Here is a 24,063-nt window from a genome sequence, read left to right as displayed (position 1 = left end):
CCGGGCGGGCGCCGGGGTGGGGGCGGCGGGGGCCGGGCGGGGCGGGGGGGGCTCCTGCACTGTGTTCATGGCCGGGCTGCGGGACCTGGGGGGGATCCCGGCCCGGTCGGTCCCGCCCCAAGGGCCGCCCCGCCCCGCTGCGCTGCGCGGTGGAGCCGCCTCCCGGCGGGGCGGGAGGACGCCGGGGCCGGGGCTGGGCGAGCGGGGCCGGCCGGGCGGGGCCTGACCCACCCCGGCCGCTGCAGCCGGTGGTCCCGGGGCGGTCGATGTGATGATGTGAAGGAGCTGGGACGAGCCGCGGAGCCGCCCAGGGTAAGAGCGGAGCGGTCGCGCCCCCGCCCCCGGAGCCGACCCGCGGTGGGCGGCCCCGGCCCGCCCCGGCCCCCTCCCCGCTCCCTCCCCGCGCCGGGCCGCGGCGCGGAGGCCCCGGGCTGCCCGGCTCGGTGGGGCCGCCGCGGCCTGGCCTGGCCCCGGCTTCTGCCGGCCCGGCCCCCCGTCCCCAGCCCCGCGGCGGCCGGGCCTGACGCGGCCACGGGCCCGGGCAGCTCCAGCCCGGGCTATAAATACCTGGCCCCGGATTAAGCGAAGTAGGGCGGGGGGGCCGAGGGGGAGCCGGGGCCGAGGGGGAGCCGGGGCCGAGGGGGAGCCGGGCGGCGGGGCCCAAGGGCGGCAGGTGGCGGCGGGGCCCGGAGCACCGGCCCGGGCTGCCCGAGCTCAGGCCCCCGGAGCGGCTCAGCCCAGGGCGAGCGCAGGAGGCGCCGTCCCCGCCGCGTCCCCGCGCTGTGTCCCGCTGCGTGTCCCCGGTGTCCCCGCCGCGTCCCCCCCCGCCGGCTGCCCGGCCCGTGACCGTGGGGGCAGCGGCGCCGCTCTGCCCGGTGCAGGTCCGTCCCCGCAGCCCGCCGGGATGAAGCTGAAGAAGCAGGTGACGGTGTGCGGGGCTGCCATCTTCTGCGTGGCCGTTTTCTCCCTCTACTTGATGCTGGACCGGGTGCAGCACGACCCTGCGCGGCACCAGAGCGGGGGCAACTTCCCCAGGGTGAGCGGCCGGGGGGAGCCGGGGGGCAGGCAGGGGCCGGGGGGAGCCGGGGGGGCAGGCAGGGGCCGGGGGGAGCGGGGCAGCCGTGGCCGGACAGTGGCCAGGGCTCTTACCCTGCCGCTGCCGGCCGAGGCCGGGAGCCACCCGGTAAAGGGCCCCGGAGGTTCTCACCGCCCCGTTCCCCCCACCCCCAGAGTCAGATCTCGGTGCTGCAGAACCGCATCGAGCAGCTGGAGCAGCTGCTGGAGGAGAACCACGAAATCATCAGCCACATCAAAGACTCGGTGCTGGAGCTGACGGCACACACGGAGGGGCAGCCGGCGCTGCCTCACCACGCTGCCAATGGCTCCTGGGTGCTGCCCCCGGAGAGTCGCCCCAGCTTCCTCTCCGTCTCGCCGCAGGACTGCCAGTTCGCCCTGGGGGGCAAGGGCCAGAGCCCAGACCTACAGGTGAGGGGCTGGTTTCTTGGCCCAGCCGCAGGTCAGCGCCCGTCTCCCATAGCGTGAGGGGGTCCAGAGGAGGCTCTGCTCTGTTGGGGTCCTCCCTGAGTCCTGCCTCCCACCCGGCAGATGCTGGCAGTGTATTCCCTGCTGCCCTTCGACAACCAGGATGGCGGCGTGTGGAAGCAGGGCTTTGATATCACCTACGAGCCCAACGAGTGGGACACCGAGCCTCTGCAGGTGTTCGTGGTGCCGCACTCCCACAACGACCCAGGTGAGCTGCAGGAGGAGGGGAAAGGCTGCCCCAGCCCCTGCTGCCCCACGCTGGGCCCCACACCATAACCCCCGACATGTACTGGCAGGCTGGATCAAGACCTTCGACAAGTACTACTATGACCAGACGCAGCACATCCTCAACAGCATGGTGCTGAAGATGCAGGAGGACCCGCGCCGGCGCTTCATTTGGTCCGAGATCTCCTTCTTTTCCAAGTGGTGGGACAACATCAGCGCCCAGAAGCGGGCTGCGGTGCGGAGGTAGGGCCGTCTGCCTGGCCCCACTGCCTGCCCTGCAGCAGGGCCGTGAGGGGCTGGAGGAAGCTGGTCTTGCCCCATGCTGTGCCCCATGCTCTTGGAGCTGGGACTCTCCCTCTTGCCACTATAACACCAGGCACTGTTGCAGAGATGCCAGAGCCTCACAAGGCCCAGAGCACCCTCAGTGGGGTGGAGACCTGGAGAGCAGGACTGGGTGGTGGGAGACATCTGCCTTGCGAGTGCCCCTGTCCCCAGGAGCACTGGGGGTGGAGGACAGAGGGAACAGAGGCTGTGGGGGACAGAGGAGGGCCTTGCCCTGTGTGGGGCCGGGCTCTGGCTGAGGCCTCAGCCAGCGTGGTGCTGTGGAAGAATGTCTGTGTGTGTAGGGACAGCGGGGGCTGTGGGACATGGCCTTATGGAGGGACTCAGTGGCCCCAGGGCAGGTGGAGGCTGTGCCAGAGGCACACAGCTCGCCACAGGGCTCAGCCACCGTGTCTGGCCTGTCCCCACATGCAGACTGGTTGGCAACGGGCAGCTGGAGATGGTGACGGGTGGCTGGGTGATGCCGGACGAGGCCAACTCCCACTACTTCGCCATGATTGACCAGCTGATCGAGGGGCACCAGTGGCTGGAGAAGAACATTGGTGAGAGCGGGGCGGGATGCTGGGCAAGGGGCTGGCCGGGGGTCTGGGCACCCCCATCCCTGGCAGGACCCCACTCGTGGGAGTTGCTGCAGGGCTGACAGGTCTGTGTGCCCCCCAGGCGTGACGCCCCGGTCGGGCTGGGCCGTGGACCCCTTTGGGTACAGCTCCACCATGCCCTACCTGCTGAAGCGCTCCAACCTGACGGGGATGCTCATCCAGCGCGTGCACTACGCCATCAAGAAACACTTCGCTGCCACCCAGAACCTGGAGTTCATGTGGAGACAGACATGGGGTGAGGGGCTGCTGGGGAGGGGGTCCCCGCTGGGATGGGTAGCGGCAGGGGACAGCTGCTGAGCGCTGTGCAGGCAGTGAGCTGAGCACCAGGAGGCTGTGGCTGTGGTGGGACAGCCCCAGGCTGACTCCCTTACTGGCCCCAGTGCTCTGGGGGGGCTGCTGGGCTCCGAGCGGGTGAGCCCGTGTGCCAGGCCTGCTCTGCCCCAGCAGCCATCCCCGCACCCATGTGCCTGTGGGCCCCCTGCCATGGCTCGGGGAGTGGTGAGGGAGAGCCATCGCTGACGCTCATCCCATCCTGCAGATCCAGAGGGCAGCACCGACATCTTCTGCCACATGATGCCCTTCTACAGCTACGACGTGCCCCACACCTGCGGGCCGGACCCCAAGATCTGCTGCCAGTTTGACTTCAAGCGCCTGCCAGGCGGCCGCATCAACTGCCCCTGGAAGGTGCCTCCCCGAGCCATCACGGATGCCAACGTGGCTGAGCGGTGAGTGCTGCAGGGACCAGAGGCTCGGAGCCCCCTGCCCTGCGCCGGGAGCCAGCCTTACTCCCCGGCCCCTCACGCCTCACCCCCTGGCTCCCCACACCCTGTCCCCCCACGGCAGAGCCCAGCTGCTGCTGGACCAGTACCGCAAGAAGTCCAAGCTGTACCGCAGCAAGGTGCTGCTGGTGCCCCTGGGAGACGACTTCCGCTACGACAAGCCGCAGGAGTGGGATGCCCAGTTCCTCAACTACCAGCGCATCTTCGACTTCCTCAACTCCCGGCCCAACCTCCACGTCCAGGTACGTGCGGGGGGGGGGGGCGTGGGGCGGTGCAGGGGGGCTGGAGGAGCAGGGACCCCATGCATGGGGACAGCGGGGAGGCCACACGCAGAGTGCAGTCGGAGGGCTGGCAGTGCCGGGGGCCGCGGCAGCTCCCCCCGTGCTCAGGGCTGCCCGGGCTGTCCCCCAGGCTCAGTTTGGGACACTCTCCGACTACTTTGACGCCCTGTACAAGAAGGTGGGCATTGTGCCAGGGATGAGGCCGCCAGGGTTCCCGGTGCTGAGCGGGGACTTCTTCTCCTACGCGGACCGGGAGGATCACTACTGGACGGGCTACTTCACCTCCCGGCCCTTCTACAAGAGCATGGACCGCGTGCTGGAGGCACACCTCCGGTGAGGGGAAGCATGGGGCTGCGGGGCAGGCATTGGGGGGGCACAGGCAGCACCCACAAGTTCCCCGGGCAGCATGTGCCCCTTATCCGCCCCTAGGGCCTGGCACTGGCTCCGTCCTGGCGCTGCCGGGCCCAGGGTGCTGGGACAGGGACCCTGGTGACTCTGTCCCTGTGCAGGGGAGCGGAGATCCTGTACAGCCTGGCGCTCGCCCACGCCCGCCGCACTGGTGCCGACGGCAGGTACCCGCTCTCGGACTACGCCCTGCTGACCAACGCCCGCCGCAACCTGGGCCTCTTCCAGCACCACGACGCCATCACTGGCACTGCCAAGGAAGCCGTGGCGGTTGACTATGGAGTCCGGTGCGTGCAGGGGCCAGGGCGCAGGGCTGGGGGGAAAGAGCACAGGGCTGGAAGCGGGGTTGGGGTGCTAGGGGGTGCTTGGGGACAGTGGGATGGTGCCAAGTGTCCCACTCTGCCCCAGGCTGCTGCACTCCCTCACAAACCTCAAGCGTGTCATCATCAATGCTGCTCATTACCTCGTGCTGGGTGACAAGGACACCTACCGCCACGACCCTGCTGCACCCTTCCTCAGCATGGTGAGCAGCTCCCTGTCCCCAGCACGCTGTCCCCGTGCCACAGGGAGCGCGGCCCTGCTGCTGCTGAGTGCTGGGTGTGCCGGGGCTCTGACCATTCCTCTCCCCAGGACGAGACGCGTCCCAGCCAAGACTCCCTCCCGGAGAGAACGGTGGTCAGGCTGGACTCCTCACCCCGGTAGGGACTGCTCAGGGTGTGGGGGGACAGGGGGCCATGGCGTCTGGGGGTCTCTGTGAAGCAGTGTGTGGCTGCACAGGACCTGTGGGTGGTATGGGGCAGGGGCACCCAGCCCACCGTGGGGCTGGGGGCCGTTCCAGCGTGATCCCTCCCGCAGGTTCCTGGTGGTGTTCAACCCGCTGGAGCAGGAGCGCCTGAGTGTCGTGCCGGTGCTGGTGGACTCCCCGCACGTGCGCGTGCTGTCTGAGGAGGGGCAGCCCCTGCCTTCCCAGCTCAGCGCCCAATGGGCCACGGCCACAAACATGGTGCCTGATGTCTACCAGGTACGAGGGGGTCCCGCTGCCCACCCCCGTGCTCAGCCCCATCCCCATACACTGCTCCCTTGTCCGGGACACTGTGCCGTGAGCCCTCCTCTGGGGCAGCTATTGCCCTGTGTCCTAGCACAGACCCCCAGGCCTTGGTGCTCCCACGCCCTCGGCAGCCCCCTGGCCCTGCTGCCATCCCCACATGCCGGTGGTGCTGCCAGGCTGGGGCCGGTCAGCCTGGGTGCTGCCCGCAGGTGTCCGTCCTGGCCCGCCTGCCCGCGCTGGGGCTGCGCGTGCTGCAGCTGCGCAGGTCTGTGGACGGCCGCACCGTGCTCCGGCCCCCTGTGCGCCTCTACCTGCACGGCCGGGACCTGCCCGTGCGCAGGCAGGAGGCTCTACCCCTGCACGTCTTCCCGGCCGTCGCAGAGGACTTCTGCCTGGAGAACCAGCACCTCCGGGCCTGCTTCTCAGGGCACTCGGGCCTGCTGCAGGTGAGCTGGGGGGCTGAGGGAGGGGAGGGGAATGTGGCACAGCCCTCCCCTGAGGTCTGCTTACCGCTGCGCCGGCCTGCGCCCTGCAGAGCATCCGGCGTGCTGGGGAGGAGCGGGAGCAGAGGGTGAGCAGTGAGTTCCTTGTCTACGGCACCAGGACCTCCAAGGATAAAAGTGGAGCCTACCTCTTCTTACCTGACGGCGAGGCCAAGGTATGGGCGCTGCCTCTGAGGGGCCGCTGGCAGCTGTGCTGGGACTCTGGCCATGCCAGAACGCCAGCTGTGCTGGCAGTGGCCTCAGCGCAGCCCTGCTTCCCCCACAGCCCTACGCCCCCAAGGACCCCCCAGTCGTGCGGGTGACAGAGGGACCTCTCTTCTCAGAGGTTGCCAGCTACTACCAGCACGTCCAGACCGTGGTGCGGCTTTACAACGTGCCAGGTGAGACCGTGATGCGCGGCTGTGGTGGGGGGGCTGCTGGCTGGGGCTGCTGGGCGACGCTGCTGGCAGGGCCCAGCCCCTCACTGCCTTGTGTGCAGGGGTGGAGGGCCTGTCCCTGGACGTGTCCTGCCTGGTGGACATCCGTGACCATGTCAACAAGGAACTGGCCCTGCGCTTCAGCACCGACATCGAGAGCGATGACACCTTCTTCACAGACCTCAACGGTTTCCAGGTACCCGGCAGCCTGGGGAAGGGGCAGCCGCTGCCCTCAGTATGTTGGGTCTCAGTACTCGGCACCGCGGGCGCTGCCTTCGGCCACTGACCTCTGTCCCTCTGCAGATCCAGGCCCGCAGGTACCAGCAGAAGCTGCCGCTCCAGGCAAACTTCTACCCCATGCCTGCCATGGCATACATCCAGGACACACAGAGCCGCCTGACGCTGCACACAGCCCAGGCCCTGGGCGTCTCCAGCCTCGGCAGCGGTGAGCTGGGGCCGTGGGGCTGTGCCTCGGGGGGCTGCCCTTGGTGGGGGGTGCTGGGGAGGAGGGGTGTAGGCTGGGCACGGGGTGCCCCTGTCCTGTCTCTGGGAGCTGCCTGGCTGCCCCTGGCACTGTGGGAGTGGTCCCACATGCAGCAGCAGAGGAGCAATGCGGGGTGGCTGGGCTCTGGGTGAAGCTGGGGCTCTGGGATGCATCTCTGCAGGCCAGCTGGAGGTGATCCTGGACCGGCGCCTCATGCAGGATGACAACCGGGGCCTGGGCCAGGGGCTGAAGGACAACAAGCGGACCTGCAACCGGTTCCGCCTGCTCCTGGAGCGCCGAACCACTGCCAGCAAGGTGCGTGGACTGTGAGGCTGTGGGGCTGCGGTGGGGCACGGGGCTGCTGTCCCGCTGAGTCCAGCCCTGCCCTGGTTTGGAGCTGGGTGGAGGTATCTGCAGAAAGCCCTGCATGTGACTGGGTGCAGGGTTGGCTCCCCGCTGCCCCATGGCCCTCCCAGCCATCCCGCTGGCCTCACACGGAGACGGGCCTGGAACAGGGGCATAGACATGGGAGTAGCAGGACCGTGCAGCAGGGTCTGTCCCTGCGCAGCCGCCCTGCCCTCGTACTCACAGTGTTCTGTCCCGTCCCCTCGCTGCTCTCTATGTGGGCACCACGTCACCCATTCAGAGCTCCGGCTTCTTTTCCAAACTGGCCTCCGTGTTTAAAGCCTTGGGCCTCCCCGGCGCCAGGACTGGCAGCCCAGAGGTAACAGCCAGCCTGGCTGTGCTGTCTCCCTGTCTCGTGCTCTAGCTGCTAGTGACTAGCCTAGTCAGGCCCTGTAGCAGGTAGTCCACCTAGCCGGGGTCGGTGTAGACTGCCCAGCTGGCAGCTGTCCCCCCCAGTTGGGCACTGGGGAGGGGGCTCATGCCTGGTTTGGGGCTGCTCGGGGCGCCCTGTGCTGCAGCTGCTGGAGGGACTGTGAGGAGTGGGGGGTCCTGTGCTGACCCCCGTGCTCTTGGGCAGGTGCAGGACGAGCGCCCGGTCAGCTTCCCCTCGCTGCTGAGCCATATCACCTCCATGCACCTGAACGCCGAGGCGCTGGTCCTGCCCGTGGCCCCGCAGCAGCCGGCCCCGCCAGCCCTGCGCTCCTTCGCACCCCTCGCCACCACCCTGCCCTGCGACTTCCACATCCTCAACCTGCGGACGCTGCAGGCAGAGGTGAGCTGTGCCCCGTCAGCGGGGCAGCGGGACCTGGGTGCTCTGGCACCCGCTGCCTCGGCTCACACCTCACCCCCCGGCTCCGCAGCAGGACGACTCGCTACCCTCGGCCGAGGCAGCCCTGATCCTGCACCGCAAAGGCTTTGACTGCAGCCTGGAGGCCAAGAACCTGGGGTTTAACTGCACCACCAGCCAGGGCAAGGTAAGACCTGGCTGCCGCCCCCTCCCACCGTTAGGTAAGAGCCAGGCTGGGACCACCGGCACGTCCTGTGCTTGTGCTGCACCGGGGCAGAGGCTGGAAGGGTCCCTGCATCCCCCAGCACCAGTGTCCCAGGAATGATGGCTGGTCCCGAGTCCCATGGTGCAGTGCACAGCCCCCTCTGCCCCTCGCCCCAGCAAGGCTGGAGGCAGCGGGGCTGGAGCCTGGGCGAGCCCTTTGTCACCCAGCAAGGAAGGGCAGAGCCTGGGCTGGGGTGGGCTGGGCTGGGCTAGCGTGGTGCCCCAGGTGTGGTGGGGGGTCTGTGCCCCAGCTGTTAGCATGGCACGCCTGGGGCTGCCCTATGCTCAGTGCCACGCTGCCGGATGCCACGTCCCCCTCACCAAACCTTCCCCCTCCTCTCTCCGTAGCTGGCCCTGGGCAGCCTGTTCCAGGGGCTGGAGCTGGGCTCCGTGCAGCCCACCTCGCTGACTTTGATGTACCCCCTGGCCGCGGCCTCCAACAGCACCAACATCCGCCTGGAGCCCATGGAAATCGCCACCTTCCGCCTTCACCTGGGGTAGCGTCTCCCGGAGAGGAAGAGGAGCAGACTGGCTGGGCAGCGTGGGAGCCCCACAGCACCAGCATGGCCCGGGAGAGGCTGGGCCAGCGGGCCCAGGGCAGCAGGAGGGTGCTGGGCAGGAGGTGCCGGACTTGCAGAGGCTGCTGCCTTCTAATTGATTAGCCCTGCGTGCTCAGAGAGACAGCGGGAGCGAACTGCAGAGGCTGCTGGACGCTGCCTGGGTGTAGAGGGCAGGGGCCGGGCACTGCTCTGCGCAGGGCAGGGCAGCAGGGTGGGCACAGCTGCCCTGCTGCATCTGCTCGGCTGCCCCAGGAGCGTGCCCACCGCAGTGGCGTGGGCCAGGGGCCGTGCTGGGCTCCCCCCGACCCATGGGGCAGCACTTCAGGCTCCCTGGCAGCCCCGTGGGGCAGCTGGAGGATGGACTGGAGACTGAGCTGGCCAGGAGCTTGTAGGAAACATGAGGCTCTTTCCAAGGGCCCTGGTCTGGCGTGGTTTGTGGCAGGGGGGAGGCCAGGGCTGGTCTGGGTGTGGTGGGTGGGCTGTGCTGTGCTGTGGGGTCCCTGCCCCTCTTCTGCTCCTGGGGCTGAGCTGGCCATGGGGCTGGGGCAGGCACGGGGCAGCCAGGCCCAGCCACGCTCAGGGCTGAAGAGCCTGCAGTGTTTTGGGGAGCCAGCACCCTGCTCCTGCATGTGGGGCTGCTGCCCTGGGGCGCTGCCAGCTGTGCCCAGCTGCTCAGGTGGGGTGGTGTGACACCCCCTGGCACAGAGGAGCCCAGCTGGCTGCTCTGTGGTGCCCCAGGGGCTGCATTGGTGTTGCCAGCAGCATCCTCCCGGTTGCTGTGGGGACCTAGGGACTGCCATGCCCCCCTGGGACTAATTACTGTGAAGGAGTGATGGCCTGGGGTCCTGTGCCCTCACCCATGGCATCAGGACACCGGGATGGGCTGAGATGCCCAACCGGGGCCAAGCCCCGGTTGGGCATCTCGTCCCATCCCGGTGTCCCAGCCTTTGGACCCGGTGGTTGGTACCCTGGAACTTGGCCCTGAGCAGCTCATTAGTGATGCTCCCGCCTCCCAGCCTGGTCCCTGCGGAGCGGGCAGGGAGTGCAGGAGGCTCTAATGGCTCCTTGCGGCTCTTGATGGGCCCGCGATGGAGAGGCGGGAGCAGGAGGGGCTGTGGTTTCTGCCTCCGCCGGAGCTGCCTCAGCCCAAGGGTCGGCTGGGAAGATGCTGGGTGGGTTCCCGCTCCGGCTGCTCCTCGCCACGGCTCTGTGTACCGGCCTCCTCGGGACAGGTACAGCTCTGCTCCCACCCCTCCTGCTCTCTGAGCCCCTTGTCAGGGCTTCATCCCCTCGGGGCTGCTCCCTGATGGCTTGTGGTGGAGGCTGGGGGAGGCAGCAGCCCACAATGCTGGGGCTGGTGTCACTGCGGCACGTCTGTGGGGTGAGGTGCCATCCCTTTTGGGGGGAAAGGGGATGGGAATGGGGAGGCTGGGGCTGGCCCAGGGTCTTTCTCCTCCCTGCTGCCGCCATCATCCTCCTCGCCCATGTTTGCCCTTGCTGGGGTGATGGTGAGTGCTGGAGGTCACAGCACAAGAGGGGCCAGAGCCACCAGCCAGCAGTGCTTCTGGGGGCTGTGCTCAGCTGCCCCTGCTGCCAGTGGGGCTGGAGCCTCCCTCAAGGACCACCTACAACTACCTGAAGGGAGGTTGTAGAGAGGTGGGTGATGGTCTCTTCAGCCAGGGGACAGGAGATAGGACAAGGGGCAATGGCATGAAGCTGGGCCAGGGCAGGTTTAGATTGGATATTAGACAAAAAATCTTTTACTGAAAGAGTTGTCAGGGCCTGGAACAGGCTGCCCAGGGCGGGGCTGAGTCACCTTCCTTGGATGTGTTCAAAAAACAGGGTAGATGAGGTACTTAGGGATCTGGTTTAGCTCAGGATGGGAATGGTTGGACTTGATGATCTTCAAAGGTCTCTTCCAACCTTGTGATTCTGTGCTGTGGGGGCGAGACTCTGGGGTCTGGGGCTGGGTAATGCTCTGTCTGCAGCATCCCTGCCTGGGGCAGCTCAGCCCGCCCCCCCGGCCCCACACTGCACCCCGGCGTGGGGGGTGAAGGCGGGCACCTGCCCCCGCCCCACCCCCGCTCCTCCCCGCAGCCAGGGCGCAGAACCCGCACCTCTGCGAGGGCTACAGCGGCCCCGACGGCCGGTACCACTCCGGCTTCTACTGCCCGCGGCTGACCGACCCCGAGGGCCACCGCTACTGTTGCCAGCCGGGCCCCGGGGCCCTCAAGGGCTGCTGCTCCCGGCGGGCCCTCCCCGGCGGCAACGCCTCCAGCGCGGCCGGGCCGGGCCTCCTGCGGTGAGCGGGGCGCTGGGCCGGGGGCGGGCGGGGCGCGGCGGGGCGGGGGGCAGGTCCTGAGCCCCCCCCCCCCACTCCGTTCCCCCCGCAGGAACCCGCTGGCGCTGCCCTTCGTGGGGCTCTACGGGCTGCTCGTCCTCCTGCTCCTGGCCGCCGACCTCCTCCACTTCTGCCGGGCCCGGCGCTGCCCCTTCCAGCCCCGCGGGGCTCCGGGGAGGCCCCGGCCCCGCTGCCCGGCCCCGGCCCGGTCGCACCGGGCGGCGGGGAGGGGGGGGCGCTGGAGCCTCGCGTCGGCCCCGCCCCTTCCGCCGCTCCCCCCTCTGACGTGAGGCGGGCGGGGGGTGGTGTCCGGGTTCCCCTGGCGATCGGCGCTGGCGTCACGGGGAGCGATGGAGGAGGAGGAGGTGAGCGGGGCCGGGGCCGGGGCCGGGGCCGGGGCCGGGGATGGAGCTGGGGCTGGGTCGAGTCTGGGGCTGGGTCGAGTCTGGGGCTGGGTCGAGTCTGGGTCTGGGCCGGGTCTAGGCCGGGCCGGGGCCGGGGCTGGATCGACTCTGGGGCTGGGCCGGGTCTAGGCCGGGCCGGGGCTGGGGCTGGGGCTGGATCGAGTCTGGGTCTTGGCCGGGACCGGGGATGGAGCTGGGTCGAGTCTGGGTCTGGGCCGGGCCTAGGCCGGGTCTGGGCCAGGGCTGGGGCTGGATCGACTCTGGGTCTGGGCCGGGTCTAGGCCGGGCCGGGGCTGTGGCTGGATCGAATCTGGGTCTGGGCCGGGTCTAGGCCGGGCCGGGGCTGGATCGACTCTGGGGCTGGGCCGGGGCTGGGGATGGAGCTGGGTCAAGTCTGGGTCTGGGCCGGGCCGGGGCTGGGGCTGGGGCTGGATGTGGATCGAGTCTGGGTCTGGGCCGGGTCTAGGCTGGGCCGGGGCTGGGGCTGGATGTGGATCAAGTCTGGGCCGTGCCGGGGCTGCGGTGGCCAGACTGGGGCTGCCGGGGCCGGGCTGGGGCCGGGCTGGCTCTGAGTTGTGCCGGGGCCTGATCGAGTCAGGGTCTAGATCTGGGTCTGCCGCTCGGGCCGAGGCTACCGGGGCCGGGGTGGGGTCCCGCCGGCCGCAATCACGCCGGACCGGCGTGATTGCGGCCGGCGGGACCCCACCCCGGCCCCACCCCAGAGCCAGCCACCCATGGCAAGGCTCAGGGCTGCCCCATCCCCCGGCGCACCCACCCCAACCGTTGCCATTCCTCAGGTGACAGCGAAGCAGCTGCGGGAGCGGGGCAACGCGCTCTTCCAGGCGGGAGACCACGCCGCGGCCCTGGCTGCCTACACGCAGGCGCTGAGCCTCTGCGATGCCGAGCCGGAGCGAGCCGTGCTGCACCGAAACCGGGCCGCCTGCTACCTGAAGCTGGTGAGAACGGGGCGGGTGTGTCACCCCAACCTGCCTGGCTGCCCGGGCTTGCTGGGGCTGTGCTGCTGGCGGCTGGCCCCGCCGCTCCGCCTTCGCCTGCTGCGCGCCTGCGCCGGGAGGCTGCTGGGTGCTGGGAGGCTGCTGGGTGCTGGGAGGCTGCTGGGTACTGGGCAGAACCCTGCCTGGGCTTTCCCTCTCCTACCTTTTCTTCTGGCCCTGCCCGCTGCCCTGAGCTGCCCCCACCATCCTGGGCAGGGGGCTCCCATGCGTGAGGAGAGGGGGAACACAAGGGGCTTCAGGGCTCGAGTGGACCAGGAGCACTCCTAAAGCACCAAGGGGCCCTAAGGCTCCTTGGGGACCCTGTGAAGGATGGGCTGCTCTGTCAGGCTGGCTCTCTCCCTTCACCAGCGCTGTTCCCATCCTCAAACCCTGCAGTCAGACCGATTCTCCGAAGCAGCAGGTTTTGCCTCGCCTGCAGCTGGCTGGGCTGAGTAAGTTGGGCATAGGCAGCGTGTCTGTCAGGTGTTCCCTGCTCACCAGCTTGCTCTCTCTCTGCAGGAGGACTATGCCAAGGCAGAGGCCGATGCTTCTAAAGGTACTGTCAGTGGAGGGTGGCAGGGATTGGCCCCTGTGTGCTGCCTGTCTGGGCAAAGTGGTGCTGTCCAGAGGCTCTGTGTTAGATCCTCCTCTCCTCCACAGCCATTGAAGCTGATGGCAGGGACATGAAGGCGCTGTTCCGCCGGAGCCAGGCGCTGCAGAAGCTGGGCCGCCTGGACCAGGCCGTCAGCGACCTGCAGCGGTGCGTCAGCCTGGAGCCCAAGAACAAGGCCTTCCAGGAGGCCCTGCGTGCCCTGGGGAGCAGCATGCACGAGAAGGTGAGCGGGGAGGCAGGGGCTGCTGGGGGCACCTCCTGTGGCTACGGCGGGCTCAGGGAGGCGGGGAGGGCTGAGCCCTCTTTCTGCTCTGTCTCAGATGAAGACCATGTCCTGCACGGACTCGAAGGTGGAGCAGATGTTCCAGATCTTGCTGGATCCCGACGAGAAAGATGCGGACAAGAAGCAGAAGGTCTGAGCTCTGGGGAGCAGCGGGACTTGGCTGGAAGGCGAGGAGGGGAGGAGGGGTCAGCACTGCTGGCTGGGAAGGGCTGGGCAGAACATGCCCTCTGCAGAGCAGAGAGGGAAGGCGGGTGCCTGAGGCTGCCCTGTCCAGCTCCCACTGGGCAGGTGGTGGGCTGTGTCCTGGGGGGGCTGCATTCTGGAGGGGCTGTGTTCTGCCAGGCAGGAGGCCCATCTGCCCCTCTCTGTTCCCAGGCTGCGCAGAACCTGATTGTGCTGGCGCGGGAGGAGGCCGGGGCAGAGAAGATCTTCCAGAGCGATGGCGTGCGGCTGCTGACGCTGCTGCTGGACACGGCCAAGGCCGAGCTGATGCTGGCAGCCCTGCGCACCTTGGTGGGGCTGTGCTCTGGGCACCGCTCCCGGGTAGGTCCCTCCATGGGGGGAATGGATGTGGGGCAGGGGAGTGTTGCTGGCACCTGCCTGTGGCCCAGTGCAGGGGCTCTGGGCTGTCACCTGCCGGGCTGTGGCAGGGAACCATCCGGAGCAGATGCTGGGAAGAGCTCTGGCTTCCCTGCGGTCTCTGAGCTGTGCTTGTACCTGCAGACCATGGCTGTCCTGGCAGAGCTGGGGGCCCCTCGTCTCTCGGCGGTGCTGGGTGTGGAGCACGAGCAGGTCTCCCTGGCTGCCTGCAACCTGCTGCATGTCATGTTTGAGTCCCTGAAGGAGGGGATGCAGAAGGACTTCCGCGGCAAGGAGGATGCTGTGGTGCTGGGTGAGTGCCCGCTGCTGTGGGGTGGGGAGAGTGCCCTGGGGAGCACTGAGCTAGGGTGGGGTCTTCCAGGGTGGGATCTTCCAGTCCCCACATCCTCACTGCTCCCTGACACACAGCTGGGGCTCTGGCCAGGGTTAACTGAGGCTGAGCCAGGGGGCGGGAGCCAAGGCCTGTGCCTGGGGCACTGACTGCTGAGCCTCATCTCTTCTGGAAGACTCCTCCAAGGACCTGAAACTGCTGATCAAGCACCTCCTGGAGCTGCTGGCGCTGGAGGGGGCCTCTGCGCATGGGCGTGACAACGCCCTCAACCTGCTCATCAAGGTGGTGCCCAGGAAGTCGTCGAAGGAAAGCAACAGCAGGAGCCTCTGGGTGATCGACCAGGGTGAGGCAAAGGGGCTGCAGCACCGCGCCGGGCCCTCTGCCTCAGGCTGATGAGCCCCTCGGCTCTGCCCCGCGCCCTCTTTTGCTCCTCCATGGATCTCTATGTCTTTCCAGGCCTGAAGAAGATCCTGGAGGTGGGGAGCACGGTGTGCGGTGCCCCGGGCAGCCTGCCCGTGACGGAGAACAGCCGGATGAGCGCCTCGGTTCTGCTGAGCAAGCTTTACGATGACCTGAGGTGCGATGCCGAGCGGGAGAACTTCTATCACTTGTGTGAGGACTATGTGAGGTGAGCCTGGGTGTCTCTGGGGCGGAGGTGGGGGGTCAGCCACGTCCCCAGCAGCACCCCTGTCCCCAGACCGTTCTGCTCTTGGTGACCAAAGCAGATCACAGGCCTTGCGGGGATCTGAGGTGCTGGTGCGTAGTGGGGGTGATGGGTGCCATCAGCCTTACCTTTCCCGCTGTTCTTCCCTTGCAGGAGCTGGTTCGAGGGCCAGGAGCTGTCCAGGAAGCTGCGAGCCATCCAGGCGGTGTCGTGCCTACTGCAGGGCCCCGCCGACGCCGGGAACAGGGTGCTGGAGCTGGAGGGCATCATGGAGAGCATGCTGTCGCTCTGCGCCTCGGTCTGCGAGGCTCACCAGCTGGTGGCAGTGGAGGCGCTGATCCACGCCGCCGACAAGGCCAAGCGCGCCTCCTTCATCACCGCCAACGGCGTCAGCCTGCTCAAGGAGATCTACAAGCACAGCGAGAGGGACAGCATCCGCATCCGGGCGCTGGTGGTGAGCGTGGGGGGACGGGAAGACCCCCCCGGCTGGGCTGGACCCGCGGGCGGTGCTGGGTGGGCTGTGGCAGCGGGACCCCAGCGCTCTCCTTTCCCTGAGGGGGTGATCTGAGAGGCGCATCGGGGTGAGCGTGCCCCTTCCTGCTCTGACACCCTGCTCCTGGCTGCAGGGGCTCTGCAAGCTGGGCTCTGCCGGCGGCACCGACTTCAGCATGAAGCAGTTTGCCGAGGGCTCCACCATGAAGCTGGCCAAGCAGTGCCGCAAGTGAGTGCTGCTGGGAGCGGGGTGGGCGGGGGGGTCCCCGGCTGGGGCTCACGCCGCCCCCTCCTCTCCTAGGTGGCTCTGCAACGAGGCCATCGACGCGGGCACGCGGCGCTGGGCGGTGGAGGGGCTGGCCTACCTCACCTTCGACGCGGATGTGAAGGAGGAGTTTGTGGAGGACAAGGCGGCCATGCAGGCCATGTTCCTCCTGGCCAAGGTGTGTGCCGGGGCAGGGGCTGGGGTGCTGCCAGGCCACCCAGCACTGGGGCAGTGGAGCTCGAGCCCGGTGTGGCTGGGTGGGCTCGAGCCCTGGCCTGTCCTCCTGCCGTGGGTGTGACGGGGTCCCGCTTTGTTGCAGTCGGAGGACAGGAGTGTGCTCTACGCTGTGGCCTCCACGCTGGTCAACTGCACCAACAGCTACGACCACGAGGAGCCAGACCCCCAGATGCTGGAGCTGGCCAAGTATGCCAGGCAGCACATCCCGGAGCAGCACCCCAAGGTGAGCAGAGCACAGCCGCTCTCCGGAGCTGCTCTCATGGAGTGTGTGGATGGGCAGAGCCCCAGGGTCCTGAGTGGGGCTGGGGAGGCGTTCAGGGGTGAGGGCAGAGACTCCTCAGTGCTGGCAGCCCTGCACCCAGCAGTGACCCTGCCTCTGGCACAGGACAAGCCGGAGTTCGTGCGGCGCCGGGTGCAGAAGCTGCTGTCGGCTGGCGTGGTGTCAGCGCTGTCCTGCATGGTGAAGAGCGAGAACCCAGCGCTCACCAACTCCTGCCGGGAGCTGATCTCCAGGTGAGGCTGTGCCAGGCAGCCCCAGAGAGGCAGCTGGGTCCCGAGGCTGCCGGGGGCAAGCGCAAGCCCTGAGGAGGAGGAGGAGGTGTCTGGGGACCTGGCATAGCCCGGGCCTCCCGTGGGGCTCAGTGTGGCAGGTCCCTGACTCTGGCTGCTCCTGTGCTGTCCCCAGGGTGTTCCTGGCGCTGGTGGAGCAGGCGGAGGACCGGGGCGGTGTGGTCGCGCAAGGAGGAGGCAAGGTGAGGGGACAGGCCCCCCTGTGCCACCAGCCCCCTGCCCCAGCGGGGCTCCAGGGTGTGGCTGTGGTTTGGCAGGGGACTCCACGAGCTCCCCTATACGTGGGATTTGGGGAAGCCGGGGCTGCAGCAGCCCAGCTGCAGGACTGTCTGCCGTGTCTTTGCCACAGGCTCTCATCCCGCTGTCCCTGGAGGGCACCGAGGTGGGGCAGACCAAGGCGGCTCAGGCCCTGGCGAAGATCACCATCACCTCCAACCCCGAGATGGTGTTCCCTGGGGAGCGGGTGAGCGGCGCCGCTGCAGCGCATGGGCCCTGTGCGGGCAGGGGGCTTGGTTGGGGGCCTGGCGTGGGACCCTGTTGGGACGGGGATCCATGGGGACCGATGAGGGGGACCAGTGTCCCCCTGCTGAGGGGGTGGGTGTCTGGCTGAGCAGCACCAGGAGGGACTGCACCAGTCCCTGTGCAACATTGGGCAGGGGGCCTTCCCCTCCTCCTCACCCGCTGGGAAAGGGCACAGCAGCCCTGGGGGTCCCTTCCCTGGGGAGTGGGAGCGGCCCCCAGTGTCCACCCCAAGGGCCTGATGGCCTCTGCCCAACCAGAGGAGCAGCTCAGCCTTCAGGATGGGGGCCGGGCTCCCAGCTCCGTGGGGTGCAGCGTGCCTGCCCCTCACTCCAGGCTTGACCCCTGCGCTGCTGTCCCCACAGATCTACGAGGTGGTGCGGCCCCTGGTGAGCCTGCTGCACCTGCAGCGCACGGGCCTGGAGAACTTCGAGGGGCTGATGGCGTTAACCAACTTGGCCGGCATCAGCGAGAGGCTGCGGTAGGAGTGGGGCCAGCGCGGCGCTGGGCTGGGCTGGGGGTGCAGGGGGGGGCCTGGCAGGGAGGGGTGCTGCCCTGGGCAGGGAGTGCTGACACCCACCCCCCCAGGCAGAAGATCCTGAAGGAGAAGGCGGTGCCCATGATCGAGGGGTACATGTTTGAGGAGCATGAGCTGATCCGGCTGGCGGCGACCGAGTGCATGTGCAACATGGCCATGAGCAGAGAGGTGAAGGAGGGGCTGGGGTGGGCTGGGAGCCTGGGCCGGGCCCGGAACCCCCTTCACTGCCCCCTCCACCTCCTCTGCAGGTGCAGGAGCTCTTCCTGGCTGAGGGCAGTGACCGCCTGAAGCTGATGGTGCTGTACAGTGGGGAGGAGGATGAGAAGCTGCGGCTGGCAGCCTCGGGGACCCTGGCCATGCTGAGTGCCATGCACCCCGCTATCTGCAAGCGCATTCCTCAGGTGGTGAGTGCCCAGTTGGGGGGCAGGGGGACACCCGGGACCCACTGGGGCAGTGTCCCACAGTCCCAGCCCTGGTGTCCTGAGCGGTGTCCCACCGCTGGCCTCAGGAGATGCTGCATCCTGGCTCTGGCCCAGGGCTGGGGGTGTTGGGGCCGGCGGGGAGCTGTCCCCCTCTCACGGGCCCCGTTGCCCCCGCAGACCGTGCACTGGCTGGAGATCCTGCAGTCGCTGCTGCTGAGCCCCAGCACCGAGCTGCAGCACCGCGGGGTGATCGTGGTGATGAACATGATGGTGGAGCGGGAGGTGGCGGAGCAGCTCATCGCCAGCGAGGTGCTGGAGATCCTCTCGGTGCTCGCCAAGGACAAGGACAAGCCGCGCGTGGCGGAGGCCGCGCAGGAGAGCCTGGCACAGGCTGTGCGCCACGGCCTCATCGCGCCCAACCCCGGGCAGGGGTGACGGCGGGGACGGGGCTGCCCACACACTGCTTAGGGTGCCGCTCACCGCTGCTCCGGGACGGGGTTCCCTGGACGGGGCTGCCCGGGGGTACTGCTGCTGCCCGGGGGTACCGTTGCTGCCCGGGGTCGGGTCACCGCTGCTGCCCGGGGGTGCTGCTGCTGCCCGGGGCTGGCTCACGGCTGCTGCCCGGGGCGCGGGGCAGGATGGGGCTCGCCGTTGCCGCCGTCTGCCTTAACCGGGAGGGCTGCCCGGTGTCGGGCTGCCCGGTGTCACCGCACTAAAGCTGCTCTTGGACCACACTCCCGCCTTCGTCTGTCCCTCTGTCCGTCCGCCCGCCCACCGCGCCGCCCCGTTCCCCGCCCCGTTCCTCTTCTCCCGGCCCCCCGGGATGGATCCCACCCCCTCCCCAGCCGGGTCCCCCCGGGACGTCCCCTTCCCCCGTGGGATGTCCCCGTCCTCCGGGATGCTCCGTCACGCCCCTCCCCAGCCCGGTTCTCCCGGGATGCCCCCGCGGGCTGGCCCTGGGCTACGAGCACGTCCTGGCGCTGGGCGCCGCCGGGGAGACCTGCGCCTGGGGCGGTGGGAGTTGAACGGGGCGCGGGAGGTGCGGGGCGGGGGGATCTGGGCAGGAGGGCTTGCGGGAGGAGGGGGCGGGCAGGAGGGCTTGCGGGGGCAGAGAGACGCTGCGGGGGGTGCAGAAGGGATGCTGGGGAGGGAGGGGCTGCTGGGGATGCAGGTGAGAGGATGTCGGGGTGGGGGGGTCACCTCAGGGTCCGAGCCCCCCTTAGGTTGCAGGCTCAGGGCAGGCTGGTTCCAGCCTTGGGAATGGTCACTGATCAGTCAGCGCAGCAAAATTATCTGATGAAGTGATGAGACGATCAGTTTAATTGAGTAGGAAACACACCGCTCATTATCTCACAGTCCTGTTGTTCTTTCTGCTGTTGCACATAATTATTGGGCTACAACTAATAACTCTCAAGTAACCTTGATTGCTCCCAATGCTGTGAGTTACAGCCCTGTCTCCTTTCCCTCTGGTGCTGGGGATGGGGGTGCGGGGGGGCTGTGGGGGCACAGGGTCTCGGAGGAGGGGGTGCAGCTGGGACAGAGGCATCGGGGTGCAAGCTCATCCCTTCTTACTCTCCAGCATCACTTCATGTCAGGGTGCGAGTCCGTCCCTCCCAGCTCGGGCCGCTGGGGGGAGCTGGGGGATGGGGACACAGTTCCCTGTCAGTCCCGTTTTGCTGCTCGTACCCGGTTCTGGCACTTCTCGCACTCACACCGAGCCATCGCAGCCTCGTACCTGGCTGCCAGCGTACGTGGAGGGCACTGCCAGCCCCCTTCCCGCTGCCTCCCTCCCCGCTGCCCCACGCTGCTGGGTCTGGCTGCGGTTTTCAGGGTACCCTGGCATGTCACCCTCCTGGCCAGCCCTGCGGTGCTGCTCCTGTGGCACCCGCTGCCACATGCAGGACAACAGAGGCGGTTGTGGCAGCTCTGCTGATACAGCCACAGGACATGGTATGAGGGGTAAAACAGCTGCAGGGACCATCCCGTGTGCCCAGCACCCAGTGATGCACTACTGGCAGTTCCCTCGGTCCCCAGTGGGAAGATCTTTACTCTGTGACGCCCTGGGTCAGCCCGGTGACTCATCAGGCACTTGGCTTCTCCCCATGTGCTGTGGCGATGCCTGGATGTGTCAGGCCCAGTCGCCCAGGCCCCCAGCCTGAGGTTCTTGGCTGGTCAGTGTAGCACAAACTCCAACCTGCAGGCATGTGCTGGCCGGGCACTGGGCCTGTGTCCTGCCTCACCCCTCACCCAGCTGCTTCACGGCAGCGCCAGGCGCAGCTCCCACTGTTCCTGTGATGCACCAACCCCATCAGAGATCTGTTTGTGCCGGAGCTGGAGGCCAGGGCCACCCGTCTGTTAACACACCAGATCCCTCTGGTGCAGCTTCGACAGAGAGCAGGAAACCCCTTGGGAAAAGCCTCTCACCCCTGACTCCCTGTTTCACATCCCAGCAGCTGTACGTGGGTGCAGGAAGGACCAGGAGCATCGTTCAGTTTAATCTCTTAAAAGGGTTCCTGTTAGTTTGGGGACGGCTCTAGGGTGTCCCACGTCCTTCCTGTGCTGGCAGCCCCAAGGCTGTCTGTCTGTCTGTCCATGTCTCCATCTCCCCACAGGCACAGGCAGCTCAGCCATGGGATGCTGGAGTCGGAGCGGGCGGCATTCGGACAGAGTGAGCAGTGAGGGGCTGCGCTGGGTGTGGGTGCACTGAATCATCCCCCCTTTTCATTATCCTTACAAATTCCTTTGTAATCTCAGATTATACCACTCTATGAGAAGTATTCACCTGACTTGATGCCTTATTTTATTTCTCCTCCAATCCCCACATGTTACACCGGTCTGTTTCCAACACCACAACCAACACTGAATCCCCACATAAGAAATTAAACCCAAAATACTTCTCAAAATAACACATGTGAAGAGTTGTTTGAGCCAGGCAAAGTCTGGGAGCCAGGAAGTAAATTTACTCCAAACCTCCTGAAATCCCCACCGTGTATCAGCCTGAGCTCCTTGGTGGAGAATCTTTGTTTGTTTCCACATATCATTTAAACCTGTTTCAAGCTCTTGTTCCTGGTCTCTGTATGCACAGCAGCTTTGATTTGTTACCATGCACACCCCTCCTCCTTTGGCCAGTAGCAGATCTAAGGCCATCTGAGCTTGTCTACCTACCTTACTTAAGGAGGAAACTTCCAATTGCAGCCTGTGGAGAGCATCACTTGTGTCCCTTTGCAATGGCTCATGCTGGCAGGTAAGTTCACTATAGCTTTTTCAACTCACTCCAAGCCATGGGAGGAACTATTTTGCACAGCTGTGAACAGCAGCTGGCCACACTACCAGGGGGTTCAGGCCCTTTTTGTCTAGTGTCATCCAAGGGGGTTGTAGAATTCCTGGTGGAGGGTGCGAGTGATTAACTATCCAGTCTCCAGGAATTAGGTATCCTAAACCTGTTCCACTCCATTTATGTGGTAATACTGTCCAGGCCTTTCCATCTCCAGGTAGCACCATAATCCTTTAGGAATACAGTCTAGTGAAAACCCTCCTTTCAATCCCTGGGTTACAGGGAGTGGACACCCGCTCGGTGTGGGAGACTTTTGACAAGAAGCTTTTCCTTCACATGGGTCAAAACACAAACTCCAATTTAGGGCTGTGAAGGTTGTTAACAGCACCTGGGATGGTTCCTCCCACTTTTCCCAAGTGGATCGCCTTAATTACCTCTCTCACCAGTTAGTTCTGCAAGGAAGTGCCTCTGGCCACCCAGAGCAGGTGTTACAGACTCACAGAGTTGTAGGGGTTGGAAGGGACCTCAAGAGATCATCAAGTCCAGCCCCTCTGCCAGAGCAGGTTCCTTAAGACAGGTAAGTACCAGTAAGTACCAATCAGTATCTGTACCCCCCTTTTCCTGGGAGCTCAGAGAAATCAGTTTGCCAGCAGTTCCCTGGTATGTTTCCTTTATTTCCCTGGTATGTTTATTCATTCATCTATGTTTCATTTTCCAGTGTTCCCTAATTGCACCTGGTTATCTGTGTTGGGGTTATTTTCCAAACATTACTGAGTCAGTGTCCAATTTTAATACATATATATATATATTCTTCCCTATGAATTTTGATTTAAGATTTATACAGGGAGTATAAGTAGGGCACACACTCCCCAGTGGTGGTCTTTGACAATTCCCTTTACCTGTTGTTCTGGTCATTCTTTATCAGCCCAAAAGTGTTCAGTATTTTCCAGCTCATCCAAAACTCCCATTTCTATTTTCCAGAATTACTGTTAGAATCTCTTGCAATCTTCCTGCTGCCTGTTTAGCCTCCTGATCAGCCAATCTATTACCTGCCTCTGGTCAGTGTTCCCTTTCAGGTGTCCTCAGTAGAGCATAATGGGGCTCTTGGCTGGCAGTTGAGCTGCTTCTAAGAAGTGAAGGATTTCTCCCACGTGCTTAATGTGCTTCCCTTGACTTGTTAAAAGTCCACACTGTTTCCACATTGCTCCATGGGCATGCACAACTCCAAAGGGCATGCTCAGAATTTGTCTGTATAGTTCTCCTTTTCCCTGCTGCACGTTCTGATGCTCTGGTTAAGGCAGTAATTTCTGCCTTCTGGGCTGAAGTTCCAATAGGTGAAGGATTTGCTTCTCTTACCTGGTCAGTAGTGGTCACTGCATACCCAGCCTTACAGATGCCTTGCCAGGTGAAACTGCAACCGTCTGCAAACCAGGAATCTTGAGCATCTTCCAAAGGTTCTTCTTCTGAATCAGGTCTGCTGGAGCACACAGCTTCCATTGTCCCCACGCTGTCATGTGTTAGTGGTTCGGTTGTAGTTTCACTGAGGAAGGGAGCTGGTTTCAGTGTGTTAGTTACTTCAATCACAAAACCATCAGGCTCCACAAAAATACCTTGATATTTCAGAAATCTGGATAGGAAAAGCCAATGAGTTCTCTTTAGTTCCAGAACACAGTGTGAGAGATCATTCCTGTCATCTTCTGGCCCAAAGTGGATTCCCTGGCTTCTTCAATGGTAACTATTCTGGCAGCTCCTGCTGATAAACACCCTGGCCATCCTCTGCTCACTGCCATCCTCCAGCTGTTTAGAGAAGTGTGTCACTGCTCTTTCATAAGCTCCTGAATGTTGAGTCAGGACTCCCAGGTTTACTCCTGGTTTGTCATGGAAAAAGAGCCAGGCTGGAGCTCTCAGAAGTTCCTTTTAAGTGCATTAAAAGTTTCTAGGCCTCTTTTTCCCACACCAGTTGAGCAGGGTTCATTTTCAAAAGTTCAGAAAGCAGCTTCACTATTATTCCACAACTGACTGAAAAACGTTCTGAGTTCTCTTACCATCTGAGGGGCTTACAGATGGCTTCTGCTCAGTATCCAATCCGCCTTGTCCTCTAGAAATCTCACACCCCAGATAGGTTACTCATTGTTGTACCAGTTCAGCTTTCTGTTGAGAGACTCAATATCCATTTAGCCCCCCCCCTAAAAAAATTCAGCCACCTTGTCCCTTGAATCCAGTCAGGTTTTGTTTCAGTTGCTCTTAACAGGCCATTCACATACTGCAGGGAGGGTCTCATGTTTCAAGTTCTCCTGCAAACTGATTCCCAAAGATTGATAGATTTATTTTCAGAACCTTGGGGTAACACTGTCCAGGTAAGCTGGGTTCTCCTACCGCTGGTAGGCCTTGAAATGCAAATAACTTCCCATTTTCTTGGGCTAATGGCAGGTAGAAGACAGCATCTTGTAAGTCTAAGGCTGTAAACCAAACCTGGGTATTCTCAAGCTTTGTTGGCAGTGGTGTTGCAGTTTTGTGTAGCTGTGTTTCTGTCTGAGCTCACTGCAAGCCCCAGGCAGTAAACATGGGCCAACTCAAGGCCAGTGTGGCTGCTGACCAGGGGATTGGCCACCACTGGGTGCAAATCTTTAACAATACTATTTATTGCCCTGAGGTCTTGTGCTATTTGATATGTTTCATTGGCTTTTAATTGGTAAAACAGGATATTCTGATTCACATTCCCTGTGAAGGAAAGGGAGGGGATCCTAACTCATCTGGTTCTGGTATTTTCTTCTAGAAGCCCCTTTCCATGTACCACACTCCCCTATTTTACAAGCAGAGCAGCAGCTCTTCAGTTGTTTCTTTCTCTCTGTTTTTATCTTGTTCCTAAATCCAG

At 64.9% G+C, this 24,063-nt stretch overlaps 3 protein-coding genes across 4 annotated transcripts; all 3 read left to right on the top strand.

The window, feature by feature from the left end:
• Positions 1 to 177: 177 nt before the first annotated feature.
• MAN2A2 (mannosidase alpha class 2A member 2) lies at positions 178 to 9,055 on the top strand. Of its 2 annotated transcripts, none has more exons than XM_084267856.1 (23): positions 178 to 312; positions 882 to 1,036; positions 1,231 to 1,485; positions 1,606 to 1,750; positions 1,839 to 2,010; positions 2,524 to 2,651; positions 2,770 to 2,943; positions 3,247 to 3,433; positions 3,552 to 3,729; positions 3,899 to 4,101; positions 4,278 to 4,460; positions 4,582 to 4,696; positions 4,804 to 4,871; positions 5,029 to 5,194; positions 5,431 to 5,667; positions 5,757 to 5,879; positions 5,990 to 6,104; positions 6,203 to 6,336; positions 6,444 to 6,585; positions 6,806 to 6,939; positions 7,607 to 7,801; positions 7,893 to 8,003; positions 8,429 to 9,055. In XM_084267856.1, exons 2-23 carry the CDS (start codon positions 905 to 907, stop codon positions 8,579 to 8,581), a joined length of 3,450 nt encoding a protein of 1,149 aa, XP_084123982.1. In that variant the 5' UTR covers positions 178 to 312; positions 882 to 904; the 3' UTR covers positions 8,582 to 9,055. The 2 variants fall into 2 exon arrangements, with proteins under 2 accessions (XP_084123982.1, XP_084123981.1); XM_084267855.1 differs by having other exon boundaries at positions 7,890 to 8,003.
• Positions 9,056 to 9,728: 673 nt separating this feature from the next.
• Positions 9,729 to 11,271, top strand: LOC311194997 (protein shisa-like-1; the record flags this gene model as incomplete). Its single annotated transcript, XM_084268262.1, has 3 exons — positions 9,729 to 9,792; positions 10,738 to 10,942; positions 11,034 to 11,271. The coding sequence occupies 3 exons, from the start codon at positions 9,729 to 9,731 to the stop codon at positions 11,269 to 11,271; spliced, it is 507 nt and encodes a 168-aa protein (XP_084124388.1).
• A 59-nt stretch (positions 11,272 to 11,330) lies between these two features.
• On the top strand, positions 11,331 to 18,641 carry UNC45A (unc-45 myosin chaperone A). The gene is made up of 20 exons (XM_084268222.1): positions 11,331 to 11,346; positions 12,183 to 12,341; positions 12,900 to 12,936; positions 13,041 to 13,216; positions 13,314 to 13,406; positions 13,652 to 13,819; positions 14,000 to 14,168; positions 14,383 to 14,550; positions 14,664 to 14,835; positions 15,025 to 15,325; positions 15,498 to 15,592; positions 15,665 to 15,806; positions 15,948 to 16,088; positions 16,251 to 16,378; positions 16,551 to 16,617; positions 16,785 to 16,898; positions 17,320 to 17,435; positions 17,543 to 17,660; positions 17,741 to 17,896; positions 18,092 to 18,641. Exons 1-20 carry the CDS (start codon positions 11,332 to 11,334, stop codon positions 18,347 to 18,349), a joined length of 2,793 nt encoding a protein of 930 aa, XP_084124348.1. The 5' UTR covers position 11,331; the 3' UTR covers positions 18,350 to 18,641.
• Positions 18,642 to 24,063: the final 5,422 nt, after the last annotated feature.

Source organism: Gallinula chloropus (assembly GCF_964237585.1).
Source record: "Gallinula chloropus genome assembly, chromosome: 9".
NCBI lineage: Eukaryota > Metazoa > Chordata > Aves > Gruiformes > Rallidae > Gallinula > Gallinula chloropus.
The sequence above is the reverse complement of the archived record's forward strand: the minus strand, read 5'-3'. Positions and strand labels throughout refer to the sequence as shown.